This window comes from Ambystoma mexicanum, chromosome 3p (assembly GCF_040938575.1).
Source record: "Ambystoma mexicanum isolate Mex_15411 chromosome 3p, UKY_AmexF1_1, whole genome shotgun sequence".
NCBI classification, from domain to species: Eukaryota; Metazoa; Chordata; class Amphibia; order Caudata; family Ambystomatidae; genus Ambystoma; species Ambystoma mexicanum.
The window spans coordinates 829888440-829909846 of NC_090925.1; the positions used below are offsets into that span (position 1 = coordinate 829888440).

At 46.6% G+C, this 21407-nt stretch overlaps 1 protein-coding gene across 2 annotated transcripts in view; it reads left to right on the top strand.

The window, feature by feature from the left end:
* The window catches only part of PRSS53 (serine protease 53), a 552473-nt gene that overhangs the window by 95935 nt on the left and 435131 nt on the right, over positions 1–21407 (top strand). For both annotated transcript variants that reach the window (XM_069651910.1, XM_069651909.1), the window contains exons 2-3: positions 8639–8665; positions 10124–10286. In XM_069651910.1, coding sequence (XP_069508011.1) covers positions 8639–8665; positions 10124–10286 — 190 coding nt within the window. The remainder of the gene's footprint in view (positions 1–8638; positions 8666–10123; positions 10287–21407) is intronic.

Here is a 21407-nt window from a genome sequence, read left to right on the forward strand (position 1 = left end):
TCTTGTCTACTTTTGGAAGCAGGCAACGTTGTGCAGTGGTGTAGCGATCACACAATATAATGATCCATATAGTTACATGGCTAGTAGGTCACTGGAAAGTGGGAATAGCGCACAGTGAAACAGCATGGCCGGAGTTCCTGTGGATTGGATAGGCAGCTTAGCAGGGGTGGCAGGGGCACAACGACAGGTGGGCCAGAGACGTTGTATGCGAGGTGTAGGACTCGTGTACCTAGGCTCGAAGGCTCCTGACAGGCTCACGACAGGAAAAGGTGCCTTAGAACATGTGCCGGCTTGAGCCTGCCAGCTCGTAATTGGCTCTCAAGTAGATACGGCGGGCCAATCACAGTTAGATAGTGGACCTGAGGTGTTTTAACACATTGTGTTGGCAAGGAGATAGCGGACGGCCATTTTGGAGTGGCTAGTAGCCTTGTGGTGCTTAGTGGCGGATGTTACACTCCTGTGTAATGGGGCCCAGTTGAAATAAAAACGAAATTCCCATTCAGTAGCCAGATGACAGTAAAGAATTGTGGTGGGGCTCCGGCGGGAGAAATGCAAAATGATCGATGTTGTGCTGCAGGCTTAGTAATGCAGCATGATAGGGCAGAGTGCCTACTTTAGGTTTAGGGTGTGCCTCCAGCCAAGCCACTGCTCCCGCAGTGAGGGGGGGAGCTCCAGCTCCTCCTGGGGCAGGGCAACAAGTGAACCTCCAGGATCACAATGTTGTAGTTACACTATCAGTTTAAGTCTTTCTATCTGTTCGATCAACTCCCTTTGTTCTTTGTTTTTTTTGTTCGTCAACCGTGGGTTTCTATTTATTGTGGCTATTTATTACGTTTGTTCTAAGTGCCGATTCACGTTTTCAGTAGTTTGCGGAAAGATATGTAGTCTTCGGTGAGTCGAATGTGGGGTGGAATCGAGTTCCACATAGTGGGGGCCATGACTGAGAATGATGATCCTCCTAAACTGACTGAGTTGCTGTTTGGTATCACTAGGAGAGGGGCAGACCTTGATCTTAGAGTGCGCGGTGGGTGATAGGGTTTAGCTTGTCCTGTTGGTATAGAGGTCCAGTTGTATGCACTGCTCGGTGGGAGATGCATAAGGTTTTGAAAGTCACCCTTCGTCCAACAGGGAGCCAGTGGAGAGTTCTGAGAGCTGGAGAGGTGTGATCTCGTAGGCCAAGTGCTAGAAGCAATTTGGCTGCAGCGTTTTGTGCTCTTTGTAGTTTAATCAGGTGGTATGCTTGGACCCTGAGGTAGATGGAGTTGGCATAGTCCAGTCTTGAGATTACAATAGATTGGACAGCGGCGAGTCTGTTGGGAAAGGAGAGGTACGGAAAAATGCGTCTTAGAATTTTAAGGTGGTAATGGCAGGACCTAGAGACGTTGAGCCATATTATCAATATAGAATCTGTTTGGATTTTTTTTTAAAAGCAAAGCTGCAGCTCCTACTGTGTTACAGAAAAATAGTTCAGGCATTTTAATGAAATGTATTGAAAAAACATTAATTTTGTGCTTTAAAATAAGTAATAAAATGCCGATTCTTGCTCAGATGAGTTAAACTACAGCAGCGCATAAATTAAACATTCTACTATTAACGGTTCCTTGTCAATTACCATCTTCAATGTGTGACAGAAAACTACTCTGCAGTCAAGGAATTAGAAAAGCTTTTCAAGGCTTTAATTAAGTGCTGCAGTGACAGCTGACATTTTCTCTGCTGACTCCAGCAGCAGGCATTGTGGGTTCCATGTGACTGTCGCCTGGAAAATGGCATCACAGAGGCGAATTTCTTTTCCTGAACCCCAAAAAAACTTTCCCCAAATATTCTAGGAGGGATGTGATTTATGATTATAAACCCCAATCCTAGAATATTTGGGGAAAGTGTTTGATTTTACTGAGGGTGCATATTTGGGGAAATGTCACCCCCTGGCGGCATTTTCCTTGGCGAGATGTTCACTGGATACTGCATTGTGATGTCAAAACTGAAGCTAATAACTGATTTCTGAACAGTTGTGATGTCACAACTAGCCTGTAATATGAATATTATTTCTAATGGATTGTCTCCTTCCACGTTTTCCACATGTTATGATAAATATCCTTCCTGCTTCAGCTCCTTCAGAATTTTTTCGACAGGGGGCGCTGTGTGCTGTCTCATCGAGTCAATGGGCCTCATTACGAGTTTGGAGGCAGCCATGGTGCTGTTAGCACCATGGCTGCCTCCAAACCGGGCTCCATTACCGGGTTCCTGCAATGGGGACTTACCGGGTCGTTCTAACATAGGAGGACCCAGTAAGTCCTCCTTGCAGGAACCATTCCCCATTCCCATTTGAGCCCCCAGAGGGCTCAGTGGGAATGGGGAGGGAGGTAACAACAGGCACATTACAAGTGTCCCGTTGTTACCACCCTCTTCCCCACACGGGACCCGAAAAAGACATCTGGTTTTACCAGACGTCTGATCCGGGTCCCGCAAAGGGAACCTCGTAATCAGCCCTGACGGAATGAAGGGGGCCATTCCCGTACCGGGCCCCTTCATTCCGTCAGCGCCAGGGTCGTAATGAGGCCCAATGTCCCTCAATGGCCTCCGTCCGACTGTCGATGTCATCATCAGTATAAATAGCGCACGTAGCGCCCGTTGGCTTCAGTTCTGTTTTTTTGAGCTAACGCTTTGAAGAATTACAACGCACTTCGGTTTTTTACTAAACTTTGTCACTAATTTTGGGTTGCGAAAATGTCCTCACCGGCTGCTCCATCAACGCCTCAGATGGGCTTCAAGAAGTGTCAAGACTGCAGATCGAATATGTCGATCACTGACCCCCAATGCATATGCCTGTGGTGTCTCGGAACCGATCACTGTAACTCCGAGTGTAACTCTTGCCAGGTGATGACTGAAAAGGCTCTGAGGGAGCATAAAGGTAAATTGGCGGCGGGTAGGTTACCTTCAAAGAGTTCCAAAAAAAATAAATCAGAGTCGTCGAGAGATTATGCTCGATGAAAAAAGTCCAAAAGATCTCGATCGAGTAGCCCATCGCGCCATTCTTCGTTTTCTTCCAAGAAGGCCAATAAACAGCATCACAGTTCACCTTCGACTTCTAGTGATTTCTCGGCTGAGGTAATCAAATGTCCAACTAAGTTAGACTACCGGTGCCATTGTTACTGTGCTGCCATGCTCATGATGAGGCCCAATGTGCCTTCAGTCGACCATACACCACCATTTGGCTTTCAATTTGGTACCCCAAATGTGCCGGAGGAGTTAATTTCGGAAGAGTCTAGGTTAAAAGACTTGTATGAAAACCTGCAATCAGTCAGTGGTATAGATACCTCTCCAGAATTGGAATTTGGTAAACCAGATCCTTCTGACCATGCTAACTCCTCATACAGACAACTAATGGGCAAGGTGGTTGCATTTTTGGGTTGGAGCAGGCCTGCACCTACTTTCGAGCAGGATGACCTAACAGATATATTGAATCATGGTCCCCAGAGAGTTCCAATTTTGCCCTTTCATATTGCCCTACATAAAAGGGTCTCATCTAATTGGGAAACAACAGAGTTGTAACAGAGCAGTAAATAAGAATTTTGCAAAAAAATATAGTACCTCCAGCAGTGACCCAGAGTATTTAACAAAGCCCCCAACAGCAGAGAGTTTTGTTAGGTCAGGCTGTTACGTCTACTAAGCAATCGGCATATCCTTTTATCCTTCCCAATAGGGATGACGAGAGTGGATGCATGGGCTAGAAAAATATTTACTGCTGGAAGTATGGCTTTAAGTCAACTAACTCAACTTGTGCCTTGTCAAAATGTACGTTTACCCTGTGGGACTGCGTAGCTATGGCGGCTGACCACATCCCAGAAGGGGAAGAAAGAGACAGCTTCCTGGCTATCATCAAGGATAGTTAGTAGGCAATGTGTGAATGCCTTCAGTCAATTCTGGATACTGCAGATAGTATTAGCAGGTCCATGCCAACTAGCACTGTGGTGCACAGATTTGTGTGCTTGAGGAAGTCCTGATTTGCACCGGATGTGCAGTATAGAGTCCTCAATATGCCCTTTGATGCCTCGAGGTTGTTTGGCAGCAAGGCTGATGAAAGTTTGGGAAAGCTGTAGACCTCGGAAGCAGCAGCTAAATCTCTTAGTGCCGCCATTAGACAGCCTCAACACTCCTACCCTGGTTCATCATCTTGGAGAGGTAAGTCCTTTCGAAAAAACTCCTCAGTTGGAAGAGGAAAAAGACAGGCAGTCATAGAGGTCAGAGAAGATTCCCTTGTGGTGGACGAGGGAGAGGTGCTAAATCATCCTACACAGCAGCAGTTTTACCCTCAGCCACCACTTCAGCCGTCTCAATATCACTCTGAGGCATTAACTCACAAGACCCATGTGGGAGGCAGACTTTCTCAGCATCTGAAAGAATGATGGGGCATTACTTCAGATGCTTGGGCACTGAAAACGGTAGCCCAGGGTTACTGCTTTCCCTTTCTAAAAGGCCTCAGGATCATCCTCCGGAGAACATCTCTTTCAAAATTCCAGATCCGATCCTTGTGCAGGAAATTTTGACCTTGCTAGAGAAAAGTGCTATAGAACCGTTACCTGTGGCAGAGACGAACAAGGGTTGGTATTCCACGTACTTTCTAATTCCCAATAAGGATGGATGATTGAGACCCATCTTGGACTTAAGAAACTTGAACAACTTCCTTCGGAAGAACAAGTTCAAGGTGGTTACCCTTTCTCAGATCCTTCAGGCCCTCGCACTCCAAGACTGGATGGTGTCATTGGACCTTCAGGATGCTTACTTTCATGTGCCTATCCCTCCCAAGCACAGAAGGTACCTGAAGTTAGCGGTTGGCGGTTCTCATTATCAGTTTTGAGTTCTGCCATTCGGGGCGGACCTCTGCACCGAGGGTTTTCAGCAAGTTAATGGTGGAGGTGGCAACAAGTCTCAGGAGAGGGGGTATTCAAGTCTACCCCTACTTGGACGATTGGCTGATCAGGGCATGTTCACCCGAACAAGCTCGGGAACATCTCAGCATAACCTGCCACTCTCTCCACAGACTGGGCTTCTCCCTCAATTACAAAAAGTCCCACATGATACCGTCTCAAAGACTCCAGTTCATTGGAGCAGTCCTGGATGCCTCCTCAGGATAATCCTCGCCACCCGAGGTGAGGGCTCAACACATTCTGCAGATGGTCATCAAATTCCAGAGTGGCCCAGTGTCTTCCAGCCTTTGATTTTTTGAGGTTGCTTGGCCTCATGGTATCCTGCATTTTCCTGGTGCCAGAGGCTCGCCTGAGAATGAGATCCCTCCAATGGGCTCTCAGGTCTCAATGGTCCCAATTCTCAGGCAGGATGTCAGACCACCTTCAGGTTCCGAGCAGAGTCACATAGGATTTCCTGTGGTGGGCTTGCAAGGACAACATTCTGAAGGGAGAATCCTTTTGGCAGCCATGGCTGCAGATAACAGTAGAGATGGTCTCACTCACTCACTGGATGGGGAGCCAATGCCAACAATCTGACAATCAGCAGTCATTGGTATCCATCGGAGTCAAAACTACACATCAACAGTTTGGAGCTGAGGGCAATCAGACTAACGCTGAAGGTCTTTCTGCCCTCTGTGCGGGGAAAGAATATTCTGATAATGACGGACAACACAGTGGCCATGTACTACCTCAACAAAAGATGAGGTGTAGGGTCACTACCACTGTGCAGAGAGGCAATGCAGCTCTGGTTCTGGGCAATTCGAGAAGGAATCTTCCTATCAGCAGTTCACCTAGCCGGAGAGGAGAACACAGCGGCGGACGCTCTGAGTAGGCAGAGCACAGTCTCCCACGAGTGGGAACTAGCTCAGGAAGTCCTTCAAGATATCTTGACCCATTGGGGAACCCCTCAAGTGGATCTGCTCGCAACCAGTGTCAACAGTAGGTGCGAACTGTACTGCTCCAGGGAGTTTCCACTCCTGTATGCGTTTCCTCCAGTCCCCGTCATTCCTCACGTGATCAGGAGGTAGAGAAAGATCAGAAAATCCATGATCCTAATTGCTCCGGATTCGGCCAGGAGAATGTGGTACCCAGACTTTCTGGACATGTCCATCGGCCCTCCAATGCATCTTCCACTAAGAGAGGACCTTCTCTCGCTAGAGGAGGGTCGGGTTCTCCTTCCAGAGGTCAAGACACTCAGCCTTCACGCATGGTTTCTGAGAGCCTGAGGTATAAGGATGACGTAATGGAGATTTTGCTTTCAGCCAAAAGGCCAGCAACAAAGTCTTTGCACTGCTGCCGTTGGAACAAGTTCAGCAGTTGGTGCATGTATAAGAATGTTCACCCTTTTCTTTGTGGTATACCTATGGTGCTTTCTTTTTTGTTACATTTGGTGAAATTGGGGTACCAGATTGGAACAATTAAAGGTTGCCTGGCGGCGCTGTCTATTTTCAAGCGCTCTTAAGAGGAGGATTCATATTTTTAAATCCCTCTGATTGTTCAATTTCTAAAGGGTCTCACTAACCTATTTCCACAAGCTCCAAATGGCATGGAAAGCTGGTGTTAAAATTTCTAACATGCATTCTTTTTGAGCCAATACACTCATGTCCTTTAAGACTGTTAACTTTGAAAACTGTTTTGCTAATAGCAATAACGTCAGCCCAGAGGGTAAGTGAGTTGCAGTCACTTTCCTGTAAACCCCCACATACTGTATTCTATAAAGACAAGGTTGTACTCAGGGTGAAACCTCTTTTCTACCACAGGTAGTCTCCGACTTCCACTTCTCGCAAAAGATAATTTTGCCAACTTTCTATCCACCTCCTCATCCTGGAAAGGAGGAGGAAAGATTACATAGTCTGGACTATATCAAGAATGACAAGAATTTGTCAAAATGACCAATTATTCATTGGCTATACAGGTCCTAAATTGGGTTTAGCTATGACAAACCAGAACCCTATCCAAATGGATCATCCTGGCTATTGGGGAATGTTACAGGTTAGTTGGCAAAGACCTGCCGGAAGGCTTCAGAGCACATTCCATTAGGGCCATAGCAACCTATGCAGCTTTTCAGAGAGGTGTTCCAGTAAAAGAGATATGTGCAGCACCCACAGTTAACAGTTAAGGACGAAATAAAATTCATAATCCCACCTCCAAATTATTACTGGGCCAGGAGGATGTGGTACCCGGACTTTTTAGACATGTCCATCTGCCCTCCAGTGCATCTTCCACTAAGACAGGACCTTCTCTCGCGAGAGGAGGGTCGGGTTCTATCGGCTTTGGTGGTCTTTCAGGATGAGGAATACATAGGAGGACACAATCCATTCGCAGAGCAAGCTACTTACCCCTGGTAACGTTCTTTCGATTGGATGTTCCTCCCACGTATTCCTCATCGCTCCTTTCAGCCTACCCCACCATAGAATTTATGGGTCTTTACATTTGACGCTTTCTTGGAGCCTACGGTCTATGGTACGCCAGGTAATTCCTCTACGGGTGAAAAACAGAACTGAAGCCAATGGGCGCTGCATGGGCTATTTATACTGATGATGATGTTGCGAGTCGAACGGAGGCCCTCGAGGGACATCGGCTCAGTGAGATGGCACACAGTGCCCCCTATCGAAAAAGAATTCCAAAGCATCTGAAGCTGGAAGGATATTTATCATAAGATGAGGAATATGTGGGAGGAACATCCATTCGAAAGAACATTACTAGGGGTAAGTAACTTGTTCCTCTAGGCTTTTATACAGATATTGCAGGCTTCCATGTATTATAATTAACACAATATGAGAAAAATATGATCTAACAAATAACACTATTATCATCTTTAATAAAACATAAATTATTACAATCATTACACAATACACGGTTATTTGTTGGACAATATTGTGTTTTTTTATTTTATGTTTTGAAAATAAATTTGATCAAACAGCTATTCTACTGGGAGTCTCTTTGCTTTTTTAATTCAATGCAGACTGAGTAAGTGCATCATCGGGTCCTTGCTGGATCCTGTTTTGTATTGTTAATCCTTTTTGCCACTCAACTAAATAATAATAATCATTACTCATATTGTCACATTAAAAGGAAAGTTCAAAGTAAATGTGCATACTTTTAACGTTTTTAATGCATATGTACATACAATATTGTTTATTTGTTTATGTATTGTTTGTGTATATGTGTAAGGCACCCCAAAGGTAATAATTTAGGAGTTTGCTTCCTTTTTCTGTTTCTCGTGTAACCTGGGCATCCAGCAATCGTTCAGCATATATTAGTGGAAAGAGAGAGGTGGCGGGCGACATGCCTGAACGGTGGGGCATGTTTATACATGACGTTCTATGCCATTCTTGTAACTCCACTGTTGTCCTCCCAGTTTCTCTACAGTCCAACCCGCCTGTGGCCCCGGTAGAATCAACGATGATGTGATAGGCCAAAAACTCCCATGAGGCTGAGGGCTAGAGAAAGGCTTTTTATTGAAGAATTCCAATGCATGCAAATCTATTATTCTACCACCGAGAACTTGAACGTGGATTTAACTAGTGTGGTTAAAATGGGGACATGGGAGGGGTAAAGGGAAAATGTCAATGAGTGGGCACTACATTCTTACAGGTTTGCTTTGGAAAGTAGCCCTATCACTCATGGACCGTGGAGTTAACTCTGGCGTTTTCTCTCTTTCTCTTTCACAGCGACGGAGCTCAGCGCAGACACGACAGGTATGGAAACACATTAGCATTCTTCATTGTGGAGTATCGAAAGGAAATGTACAAAACCCAAGAGGCTGCTCTAAAGGTTCTAAATTTTGGATGGCGTGTGTGTGTGTCAACCCCTGAACACCGTCCCCCAGCAATGCAGGGTGAGAAGTGGGGATTTCGATCCTCAGTGGTCTGTCGCCTCCTACACGGAGCTGGAATCCTTCAAGTCTATCTGCTGAAGTCTAAGCCTCGAGCTCTGGGTTCACTGCTGTGAGGCGCCAGGTACAGACCTGCACTGGTCTCCATTGCGCCTCAACACTAATTAAAGGCTCTAGGTCCGACCTCGGATTATTAGTGTGTGCTCACTTCAGAGGATCTGGTTTTGCAGACTCTTTGACCACAGGCTAAACTTGTGCTCCCAATGGACCACATCAGGGAGGCGTTTTCATATGGGGGCCCTTAGAGGTGTGCAACTTCTCTTGCAACTGCTCTAAAAGGCCATTGGGTTCACTAATTCACACCTTCCTGTTAAGGCAACTTGACTGACAGGATGGCCCACAGTGAAAAGTCACCCCTGTGCTCAGTTCGAAAGATCCAGTTACTGCAGAATGCAGGAGCTCACATGCAGAAACAAGTCTTGTGCTTTAAGCATATGGGCCCTGTTCTGCATGATCGGCACTGTGATGTTCTGTGTGTGGTGGAAGGTAGTTGTATGGCTGTTAGTGCACTGGAATGGCTGCATGCAGTTCAGTTTGGTTGGCCAGCTTGTGGAGAAGTCTTGGCGAAAGGTTCCTATGCCCTGGCCCCGGAGCTATGTCATACTTTGACCAGACCGAAACAGTGAAGTATAACAAAGAATTGCAGATCTCACTATATATAGCCCTTCAGTGAACATTGAGTATCTAATTCTTTGCGCCCCATCGCAAGATGTATTTATTTTGGCCCAGGCTTCATTCAGTGATGTGATGTTTGTTTTCCTTCACTGTTTTCTTCTCTGCATTTTCAAACTTTTGTGTTTAAAAACATGTTTTTTTAACCCACAAGTGCATCTTGAATACATTGCTCACGCAATGCTTTTGTTCAATTGGCTTTGTCCATTAACCTGTTGTTGGTGTCTAGTTGAAGCTAATGCTAACAAGACAGTGTTCCAATGGGTATAACAATGACCCGAGTTGTGGCTGGCACGTGTATTTAGACCTGATTCTTAAAGCATCAGCAAAAAACAGGGGAAGGGACAAGACCCCTAGGCCACAAAGTGCTGTGTGCAATGCCCATATCTGACGTGGGTAGATCGCCGCCCTGTGGTTAAGCCATTCTTGCGCCAAGCTCTGGTTAGACAAAGGAGATGATGATGGTGCTATTGGGACTTGTATGACGTCACAGATATGTGATCCCACCATGAGTTTTTGAGGGGATGAGGATTTTTATAAATGATATTGGATTTATGCATTTCTAACACCCCTCTTTGCATGGTTCCAGAATGTGGCAAGCAGAAGCTCTCACTACGAATTTTTGGGGGCTCCACTGCTGCGCTGGGTGAGTGGCCCTGGCATGTTGCCCTATCCTTCCAGGGGGAGCCATTGTGTGGCGGTACCTTGCTCTCAGAACAGTGGGTGGTGACGGCAGCACACTGCTTCCAGGGGTAAGTGCTCACAATACTCGTTCTACAGATGGCTCTATTTGTTTCATGTCTTTCCCTTCTTCTTCCTTTCTCTCCCTTCTTTTTCCTGTCACCCTTTCTCTTCTACTCTTTGACAGGAAGCTTGGCCAGTGAGGCGCAGCCTTTGAGTCTAGAGATGTGGGTTCAACCTGCAGTTAAAGCTCTGAATCCGAGCCATAATGGGCAATAATAAGACCTATTATCAAGGTGAGCAATCCGGCATGGAGTGTTGTATAACAAAGGGATATAGTTTCGAATGGATTGTGTCCACACACGCATTCCTCATCTTTGATCTTTCCAATATCCAGCTTCAGCTGCTTCAGAATTATTTTTTCGGCAGAGGGTGCTGTGCGTCGATGCAGTTGACTCGATGTCCGTTGAGGGCCTGCATCTCGAGGATGATGTCATCGAAGGCATATATAGCACATGCAGCGCCCATTGGCTGCAGTTCTGTTTTTCCAAGTAAGCTTACGCTTCAAGAAATATGCTGCGCTTCAGAATTTCCTTGAGAAATATCCGAAATGTCTTCATCTTCGACACTGACTACCCCAATGACCGGGTTTAAAAAGTGTCAAGACTTCAATGCCAAGATGTCGTTGACCGATCAGCATTCGGTATGCTTGTGGTGTCTTGGTGTGGAGCACAAGACCTCAGCCTGTTCAAAGTGTTAATCAATGACCGGAAAAGCTCTGAAGGAGCGTAAGGGGAAATTGGTGGTAGGTAGTTTCCCTAAGAAATACCTATCGACTACCACGTCGCAGAAACCTTCTTCTGATGAAGCGAGAGGCGACTCTCCTTGAATAAAGAAGGCAAAAAAGGTCCAGGTCAAGGAGTGGCTCCTACCACTCCTCGTCGTTGTTGAGGCAAAAAGGTCCAGGTCAAGGAGTGGCTCCTACCACTCCTCATCGTCGTTGAGGAAGTCGAAGAAGAGGCACCATAAATCGCCTACTTCAGCGTGCTCGTCCGACTTCTCTCCTGAGAGAGCTATATCCTGTCCCACTAAGGCCTTCACTCCTGCCGAATGGGAAGCATTCAGGCAAGAAATGCTTAAGATATTTGAGAGCCAGAAACCCTTGAAGCAGGCAGGCCATGCTCCTACCGCACCTTCTGAAGCTGGTAAGGAAAGGGCTCGAGCCAAATCCTGCACGCCCTTGAGCCCGGGACGAAGGCCAGATCCCCATCGAGAGCTGCTGAGGCCCTGACACAATGAGAAATCATCGATGTATCCTACGAGTTATAAGTCAAAAAGCAAGTTGAGGTCGTCGACGCCAGCTGCGCCCTCGAAGTCTTTGGTGCCATGAAAGTCGAAAACATCTTAATCGAAGACATTGACAACTCCTTTGCCATAGGGCTAGAACATTTTCAAAGCCTTTCACGCTTTTACCTGAGAAAACCCTTCACTCCTTTACCAATAAAGAATTTCTTTAAATCTCTGACCTCTATCTATGAGGACAATGAACCATCTGATAATGATGTGCCCTTTGGTTTGCAGTATGGCACACCAAATGTCCCTGATAGTTTCATATCAGAGGAATCCAGACTGAAAGACCTATATGAACATTTGCAGACAGCCAGTGGAGTGGACACTTCACCGGAATCGGAATTTGGAAAGCCGGAGTCAGATGAGCATGCAGATGCCTCATACAGGCAGTTAATGACCAGGGTGGTGGATTACCTGGGCTGGAGCAGACCTGCCCTCCCTTTCAAACAGGATGACCTTACAGATATCCTAGATAAAGGTCCTAAAAAGGATCCCATCTTACCTTTTCACATTGCTCTTCAGAAGAGAGTGCCAATTGGAAAGCACCAGAGTCAAGCCGGCAGTAAATAAAAAACTTGACAAGGAAATACCGCCCATCAAGTGGTGATCCCATCTACTTATTGAAACACCCTAGCCCAGAAAGTCTAGTGGTAGAGGCAGCAACCGCTACATCGAAACAGGCATCTTATCCGACCATCCCACCGGATAGGGATGATAAAAGGGTAGATGCCTGGTCAAGAAAAGTATTTTCTGCTGTGAGCATGGCTCTTAAATCAGCCAACTCCACATGTGCCTTGGCAAAGTTTTCATACACTCTACAGGACTGCATTTCTATGGTGATGGAGCATATTTCCCGAAGGGGGGGAAAGAGACGGTTTCTTGGCCCTTGTTAAGGATGGCAAGGACGCCATGTGCAAGTCTCTTCAGTCGGGTTTGGATTCTGCTGAGAGCATCAGCAGAGCCCTGGTGGCAAGCACCGTAATTCGCAGATTTGCATGGTTAAGGAAATCTGGATTTGCCCCAGACGTGCAGTCTAGACTCCTTAAGATGCCTTTTGACGGGTCTGACAAAAGCCTTGAGAAGCTGCAGACCTCAAAGGTGGCATCCAAGTCTTTGGTGCTGCTATTAGACAGCCTCACCCTTTTCACCCCAGTGCACCGTCTTGGAGGGGTAGATCCTTTCGCTACTACTCCTCAGTTGGAAGAGCAAGAGGAATGGCTGGTCAAAGAGGCAAAATAAGATTCCTTCGTGGTGGACAAGGGAGAGGTGCAAAGTCCGCTCAAGCAGCAGCTTCTTTACCAACAGCCACTGCTTCAGCCTCCTCCAAACCTCTCTGAGCTCTTGAGCCACGACACCCCCGTGGGAGGCAGACTGTCTCAGCATCTGAAAGAATAGCGAGACATTAATTTGGTTGCTTGAGCATTAGAAACCAGAGCTCAACGTTACTGCCCTCCCTTCATTCAGAGACCTCAGAACCATCCACCGCAGATCCATTCTTTGAAGGTTCCAGATCTGTTCCTTGTGCAGGAAATGTTGACCCTGCTAGAGAAAGGTGCTATAGAGCCGGTACCTGTAACAGAGAGGAACACATTATGGTATTCTCCATATTTCCTAATCCCCAAGAAGGACAGAGGACTGAGACCCATCTTGAATTTGAAATACACAAGTTCAAGATGGTCACACTTTCTCATATCCTTCAGGCCCTCCAACTCCAGAATTGCATGGTGTCATTGGACCTTCAGGATGCTTATTTTCACATGCCAATACCTTGCAAGCACACAAAGTACCTGAGGTTCGCCATTGGCGATTCTCATTATCAGTTTCGAGTTCTGCCATTCGGGCTGTCCTCCGCCCCGAAAGTTTTCACTAAATTGATGGCGGTGGTGGCAGCGAGATTCATGAAAGGGGGGATTTATGTCTAACCCTTCCTGGATGATTGGCTGATGGGCGTCTTCTCCCAAGTCCTAAGGATTGGGACCTCATGGATGACGTAATGTAGATTTTGCTTTTGGCCAGAAGGCCAGCAATGAAGTCTTTGTACCGCTGCCGTTGGAACAAATTCTGCAACTGGTGGAGGGACAAGAATGCTATGTTGTTGCTATGCAAAACACTGGAGGTGTTATTCTTTCTACTGTACTTAGCCAATCTGGGGCTCCAGGTTGGGACCATTAAAGGTTATTTGGTGGCGCTTTTAATCCTCAAGCGCTCATCTGAGGAAACTTCATATTTTAAGATACCTTTGGTAATACAATTTCTGAAGGGACTCACTAATGTGTTTCCGCCATCTGCCTTCCAGGTTCCCGTTTGGGACCTTAATCTGGTGTTACATTTTTTTATGTGTGCACCATCTGAACCACTCCATCCATGTCCGTTAAGGTTACTAACTTTGAAGACTATGTTGTTGGTAGCACTAACTTCAGCCATTAGAATGAGTGAGTTGCAGTCACTATACTTTTAACCACTATTTACAGTATTTCACAAGGACAAGGGCGTCCCGAGGGTTAATCCTTGATTTCTACCTAAGGTCATTACAGACTTTCATTTAGGACAAAAGATTGTGTTACCCACTTTCTATCCTCCGCCTCATCCTGGCAAGGAGGAGGAGAAGTTGCACAGGCTAGATCCACGATGGGCTCTGAGCTTTTACATTTCAAGGTTGTCAAAACTTGGTCTGGGCGACCAACTATTTATAGGTTATATGGGTGACAGACTGGGTCAGGCTGTAACAAAGAAGACCTTATCCAGATGGATTATGGATTATCCTAGCTATTTCAGAATGCTAGAGGCTGGCGGGCAAGTATCCTCCGGAAGGCTTGAGGGCCCATTCCACTAGGGGCATGGCTACTTCTTCTGCTCTGCAAAATGTGTTCCTATTAAAAACATTTGTGAGGCAGCTACGTGGTCGACAATACACACTTTCACTAAGAATTACTGCCTTGATTGATCAGGATGGAAGCTTTGGAAAAGCTGTCCTCCATTCTGTTCATGGAAACAAATGATGGCAGAATTCTTACTCCCTCCACCAAAACAAACACTGACTTGGGAGTCTATCAAAGATGAAGAATACGTGGGAGGACACAATCCATTTGAAGAACAAGTAACTTACCCTGGTTGTTCCTCCCACGTATTCCTCATCGCTCCCCCAGCCTACCCACCAGTAGAATTTCCCATGCTATTACAGCTTTTGCTCCTTCAAACCCGCGTTGATGTGGGTAGTTCTACTTGAGAATGACACCAAAAAACAGAACTGAAGCCAAGGAGCTCTGCATGTGCTATATATGCCTTCGATGACATCATCCTCGAGATGGAGGCCCTCGAGGGACATCAAGTCGACTGCATCGACGCACAGCGCCCTCTGCCGAAATTTTGTTTCTGAAGCAGCTGAAGCTCGATATTGGAAATATCAAAGTTGAGGAACATCCAGTTGAAAGAATGTTCAGTGGTAAGTAACTTGTTCTTCTTGTTTTTCTTTCCCTCCTAACCACGCTCCTTTTCTTTCTTCTCTCTTTCACTTGCTCTCTTTCTCCCTCTGTTACTCTCATTCCCTTCCTGAAGACCTTAAGTCCACAGCTTTGTGACAAGATCTCTCAGGAGAAAGTTTCCACTGTGAGGTGCAAGTATTTGTGTTTGCCCCAGTCTACGTTTGCAAAAAATGTCCCAAAAATACCTTGCTTCCAAATTTCCCTAAATCCAAATTTTGTTGTTCTTGAGGAATTTAAAACCATGCAATTTTCAAAACATTTCACGCTTTTATTCTTAGCTTCGTCAACAATGTACCTCAAGTGAATTTATTCACTTTTTTCCATATCTGTTTTTATTGACTTTTTTAAATAAAAGATGGGTGCAAGCTAGCTCCACATTTTGTCGCTAAACTAGTGTACACAAAGGTCCTGTATCATCTATACAGTAAGACACCAACATCCTTATTTGGACAATTAGACACATTCACCTCAATACAGCGTCCACTAATTCCTGTGCAAAACGGGGTCCATTTTGAGAGGCAAATGAGCTAAAAGTGTTAGTTGACATTTGTGTAGCCTTTTGTGTAAACACAGATTGTGCAATATGCAATACATCAACTTTGGACAAATATATACGTAAATAAACACTAGCCCTGCTGCGTTTGTGAACAAACCCACAAATGGCAAACATTGTACATATCCCTTAATTTATTGTGCGTTGTTTTTGTTTTTCCACAATGAGCCATTCCAATCTTTCTGCTAACCCCAAACCAGGAATGGATGCTGTATAGGGCAATTCCTGAAGCTACTGTGAGCCTGTTTCATCAGTTACTTCAGTGTTCTGCTAGTAGCTTTGAGCAGTCTCAATGGACAAATATTCCTTAAAATGCACAACTTGCAACACATGTTACCCCACAAAAAAACCTTGGGTACTATTCAAACAATCTTTCAAAAAAGGAATCAATTACCATTTGTGACTGTGGGCCAATTTTTAATTTGTGCCAAATCCACTTTTATGCCCCAGGCCGTCCAAAACGGATATAGAGAACTTGTGAGTTTCCTGCTGTGCCAAACTGAACGGATATATTAAGTAATTAGACCAATGGGTCAGAATACCACTTAAATAGCCCTCAGACATCTGCTCAGTCAGGCATTCTTCATTACACACATCTACTGTGCTCATTACAGTCTGAGGATGTCCTTCCGCAAATACCACCAACAGTGGTAAAATGCTACTCTTCCACTCATACTACATTGCCTCAGGGTAGACACGTAAAGGTGTTATTTCAGTATACACTGGCAGTATGACATGGTGCTAGTTGTCAATATTGCCTAAAGTAATTTGGTGGTAAAATACCACCAGCAAAAACATTTCTGCTATGTTTACAAGTGTGTTAAGTGGCAAGTGTATTTACATTGTGTCAGGCGCAAACTGGAAAAGCATGTTTTAAGACCAACTCAGAGCAGATGTTCATTTTGGTGATAATTACTCCAATTTTTAGACAATGTACCTTTCAGTTATGAGGATGTGTGGTGGCACTATTTTACCACTACCAGACTTTTTACCACATTTGCATTCTAGCAGTATTTTTCTGTATTGGAAGTGATAGTAGTCTACCAACAGTATCACTATCACCACTTGTTGCAAAGTCCCCTCCTTGTGCCTGTGTGTGGTGGATGGGGTGGTTGCGGGGGCTGAGTGCCATCATCCACTGTGTGATGCTGAGTTTGGAAGCGGTACGCAGGGAATTCCTCGGACCATCCCACCTTTGCCGGTGACTGGGGCAAGGCACGTTCATGTGTGTCCAATCTGTGGTGGGTCTTCCCCTTTATGGAGATCTTCAGACTGGAGATTGTGCTGGAATCTGTTAGAGGGCCCATGTCTCTTTAAGACAGAGACAAGCCCACGTAGGAAGTCACGTGGGCTATGACGTGGGAGGAAGGGGGAGCCGAGGGAACGTTTAATCACTTTCCAGTTATTTGTTAAATAAAGAGACGTTTACTCCATTATGAGTCGGTTATTATGAGGGCCCAAAAGGGACTAACAACTGGCGACGAGGCTCCAACTCGCATGCCAAAGTCCTCCTCCTCCAGCGCAAGAGCGATCCTGCTCCTCCAACTCATCCGGCTGCCTTCAGGCCGCGTCCACGGCCGTCTCTCCGATGCCAGCTCTCCGCAAGTGAGGAACCCAAACCCGGGTCCTGCCGTCCACCTCCTCCTGCTGCTGCCTCATGAAGACGGAACGGATGGCGTACACAAGGGAAGGCGGCATCCCACTACCGTGCAGCAATCTGCCAGTGGTCTGGGCTCACATCTCTGCTCAGGTGGGTGGCTCCCATCCCCCACTGGTCCTGCACCGCAAAGCGGCCCTCACGGTCACTAGACTCACACGTGGATCTCACATAAAAACCCATTATCTACACTGGGCCAAGCTTGCTTCCCCCTAGAGCAGCCACATTGGAGTTTACTCCCCACATTTTGCCCAATTCATGGGAGCACGTTGATCCATCACCTGCCAGCCACCACCAGAAGGCAGAGTGTGCACCACATTTTGACTGCAAAGGCATGCCTAGCACGTGCCTCCTCCAAATCCTCCTGCCAGGTGATTCAGCCACCTACTACCACCCTCTACCAGCTTGAGCTCACCCCCTGGTAAAGCTGAGCAACCCCAGGCGAATCAGGTTCCTCCCATGAAATCCACAGCCCCACAGCATGGTACATTCCTCCGCCAATCTCTATGACCCCGCAAGCTGGCAAAGAGCCCCGATGGGCAGAGTGATTAGAGGACTTCAATAACTTCATTGCAGCAGCGGGTGAAGAAAACTCCCCAAAACTACGCAGTATGCTCCTCAATATAGCCGGCCATAAAGTCAAAACACTAATAAAGACCATTCCAGCATCTGAACACCCTGATTTTCCATCACTACTCATGGCCCTCAACAAGAGACTTGTAATTGAGCCCAACAGGGACTACGAAAGATACATGTTTAATGAATGCACCCAGAGAGCTGATGAGACAGTGGATGAATTAATCAAACCAAATCATAGGAGCACACTGCCAGTTCCACGCCTTCTTCCTAGTCGAAGCCTAGACGAAGCCATTCGCCTAGGGTGATTGAAGGGTGCATATCGTAAATGCTCAAGAAACAACTGCTCAAGAAACCACTGACTATTGAGCAAGTGAGCAAAATGGCCAGGATCCTTGAAAGAGTGGACATACAAGCAACCCAGATGTCAGGTAACATCACGCCCAAGCAAGATAGAAGCGAGCTGATAGCAGCGATCCAACCAGGCAGCACAAGAGCAGGGGACAAGAACACTGAAAACGGCTTCCCGACAACCCCGACGATGCAACTGCAGTGTTACCGCAGTGGGGTGGCTTTTCCCCACTCAGGAACATGCCCCGCACTCACTGAAAGGTGCGAGAATTGCGGCAGAGAGGGACATTTCCAGTCAGTCTGCAGAGAGAGCAGGCCATTCCCCACACCTCGCATGTCGCTGTCGCCACAGTACAAAATCTACAACCGGACCCCGCAAAGCCAGACGTACCAGATGCGCCCATACCAGCAAGAAACGAGAAGATATGTAAGGGTTGTGGAAGAACTGGATGATCCCCAAGAACTGGAGGCACATGACCGGAATCCACGGATTTGAGATGAATACAATGGGCCGCCACCACCACGCCAAGGATACTACTCAATTGACCCCACGGGTTAGAACATGAGAGTGACCAGTATGATCAATACACCCAAGATGAATATGTAAACCTCATAATGGACGAAAGGGAAGCCAGAGAAGCACCCAGACTAACAGTAGAAATATGTGGCAAACATTTCTGTTTCTTGGTTGACTCAGGGGCCACTGTGAATATTATGGGAGAGAAGGGGTTTCAACAGATCCTTGATAAACTGACACTGACCCAGACAGTATCCAAGATCTTCCAATGGGGAGCTGACGTCCCTCTGCACTCCATCGAGTCTTTCAGGAGCCGACTCATCCATGGTAATCGGTTCACGACAACAGTCATCCATGTGATCCGAAGCCTGACCAAGGGAAGATGCCTACTAAGTTACCGGACAGCTTCCTGTCTAGGCCTAATTGTCATTCACATCCAGGAACTCGACACCATTCGCTTGACCGCTCCCACAAATGAGGTGAAATACCAGATCTACAACATGTGCAACAGTTAGCAGCTGCGAATACCATCACGAAAGACACAATCCTAAACGAGTTCACACTCCTGTGTAAGGGATTAGGCAAGATGAAAGGTCCCCTGTCAAACTGCACATTGATCTTTCAGTCTGGCCCGTCCCCCAACACCCAAGGAGAGTTGGGTTTCATCTACAGGCAGCCGTATCGCACAATTTCAATCAGCTCTTGAAGGATGACATCATCGAGCCTGGCACAGGTCCGAACCCATGGGTCTCGCCTCTAGTGATCAGACCAAAGGAAGGGGGTTGCCTGAGACTCTGCGTGGATATGAGGATGGCCAACACTGCCATCCAGAGAGAATGACACCCTGGCCCAAGGATAGACAACATGATTGTCCAGCTGAGCAAATCTGTTCTCTTCTCCAAGCTTGACCTCAACCAAGGGTACCATCAGATGGTGCTTCACCCAGATTCAAGGGGCATTACTACCTTTGTCACCCATGCCGGTCTCTTCCGCTACAAGCGCCTAAACTTTGGCATCTCGTCAGCAGCTGAGATTTTCCATGAAGCCATCAGGCAAGTCATCAGGCCGGTACGAGAGACATTAAACTACAGCGATGATTGTCATGGTCATGCACAGGCATGCATGGGTCGCATGCACAGGGGACCTGGGTGGACACTGTCCTGGCGTCTTTGGGGCCAGGCTCATGAACAAAAGTAAACAAGAACATCCATTTAACACCAAAAACCTTTTATTATGGACATAGCACTTCAAATGCATTAACCTTGAACATTCCATCCATTAAGCAGGATGCATTAACCTTGAACATTCCATCCATTAAGCAGCCCCAAGTGTATTCTTGGGTGTGGCTGCTAATGGATTGCCTTTGCATGCAATCACTCTCTAGGATTGGCAGGGTGTGGCTGGTAAGCCGGCCCTAATTGGCGTGCCCATGATCTCAGATATGTAAGCTGCCCCGATCCTCAAGACAGACGTTTTGCGTTATTCTGCACTTGCAAGCAGCGTAACGCTCACTGTCGCCTGAGGTCAGACTTACCTTTGAAGATCCTGCTTCCTGGACATCCTGCTTCCTGCCAGCATACTTACCAACTGGGGAAGCTGTTCTTACCTGTACATCTCTTCGGCGAACCAAGTATTCATCTTTACACTTTCCGGAACGCCGAAATCTTCATCTTGGCACCGCAGCACGACACGCTCCATCGTCAACAGCAGCGCCTGCAAGGAAAAACAGAAGACAAGGTTAGACATCGAAAAAACAGTCTGTTTAAGGTTGTGCTTCGCCATACTTCACATTTTTCCTTAAACCATCTCTTACCTGCTGTCGAACATTGTGGTAGCATCCATCTTCCATCCGGCCGCATCTCACAGCTGCATTGAGACCGCATTTCCATCTATGGGAAGAAAACAGAAAAGAGGCATTATTGCGGGCATAAGTAGGAGCAACATATAAAGACATTAAACAGAACGAACAGCATCACAAGAGCTCAAGAAAGACTTACCAATCATAAGGAGAAGTATAGACAGTTGGACTGGACTAATCCTTATCAGGGATCAGTGAAGAAACTAGAGCCCATTTGACGCGCCCCCACCAGAAGTAGCAGGACGGAGAGCTTATCTTCCATAATTAACAGGTGAGCTTTATGGGCCGGCGTATGCTCACAGAAACCGTACTTTGGGGTGAAGGGTTCGAGAGGTACAACAATCACAGATTGGTGCACTCACACACTCTTATCTCCACGCAGGAGCAGTATCACCACGTACCACCACTCACAGCTTTTCTATTGAGGGAGAGGCTTGAAGGGGGTGATTCAAGTTCAGGGAGGGCTGCAACCGTGCCCCAACGCCTGCGCAGAGACCAGGTGAGCGTAACAATGATATCCTTGTTTTTGGAAAGTCACGTGAGGAGCACGACACGGCCCTGAGGGCGACCTGCGCAGCTGTCCAGGGTGCTGGACTGACCCTTAACATAGACACGTGTTGTTTCAGCAAAACCAAGCTGAGGTTCTTTGGACATATCTTCTCGGCTGAAGGAATGACACCCGGCCCCGTCAAAGTCTCCACCATTTTCAACCTTCAAGAACGAGGTCAAGTAGCTGATGTAAGATTGTTTCTGGGGATGGTGGGCTACTGTGCCAGATATATTCCACATTACGCCACCATCACAGAGCCACTGAGGTGGCTGCTACAGAAGGAAGTCCCTTTTGCATG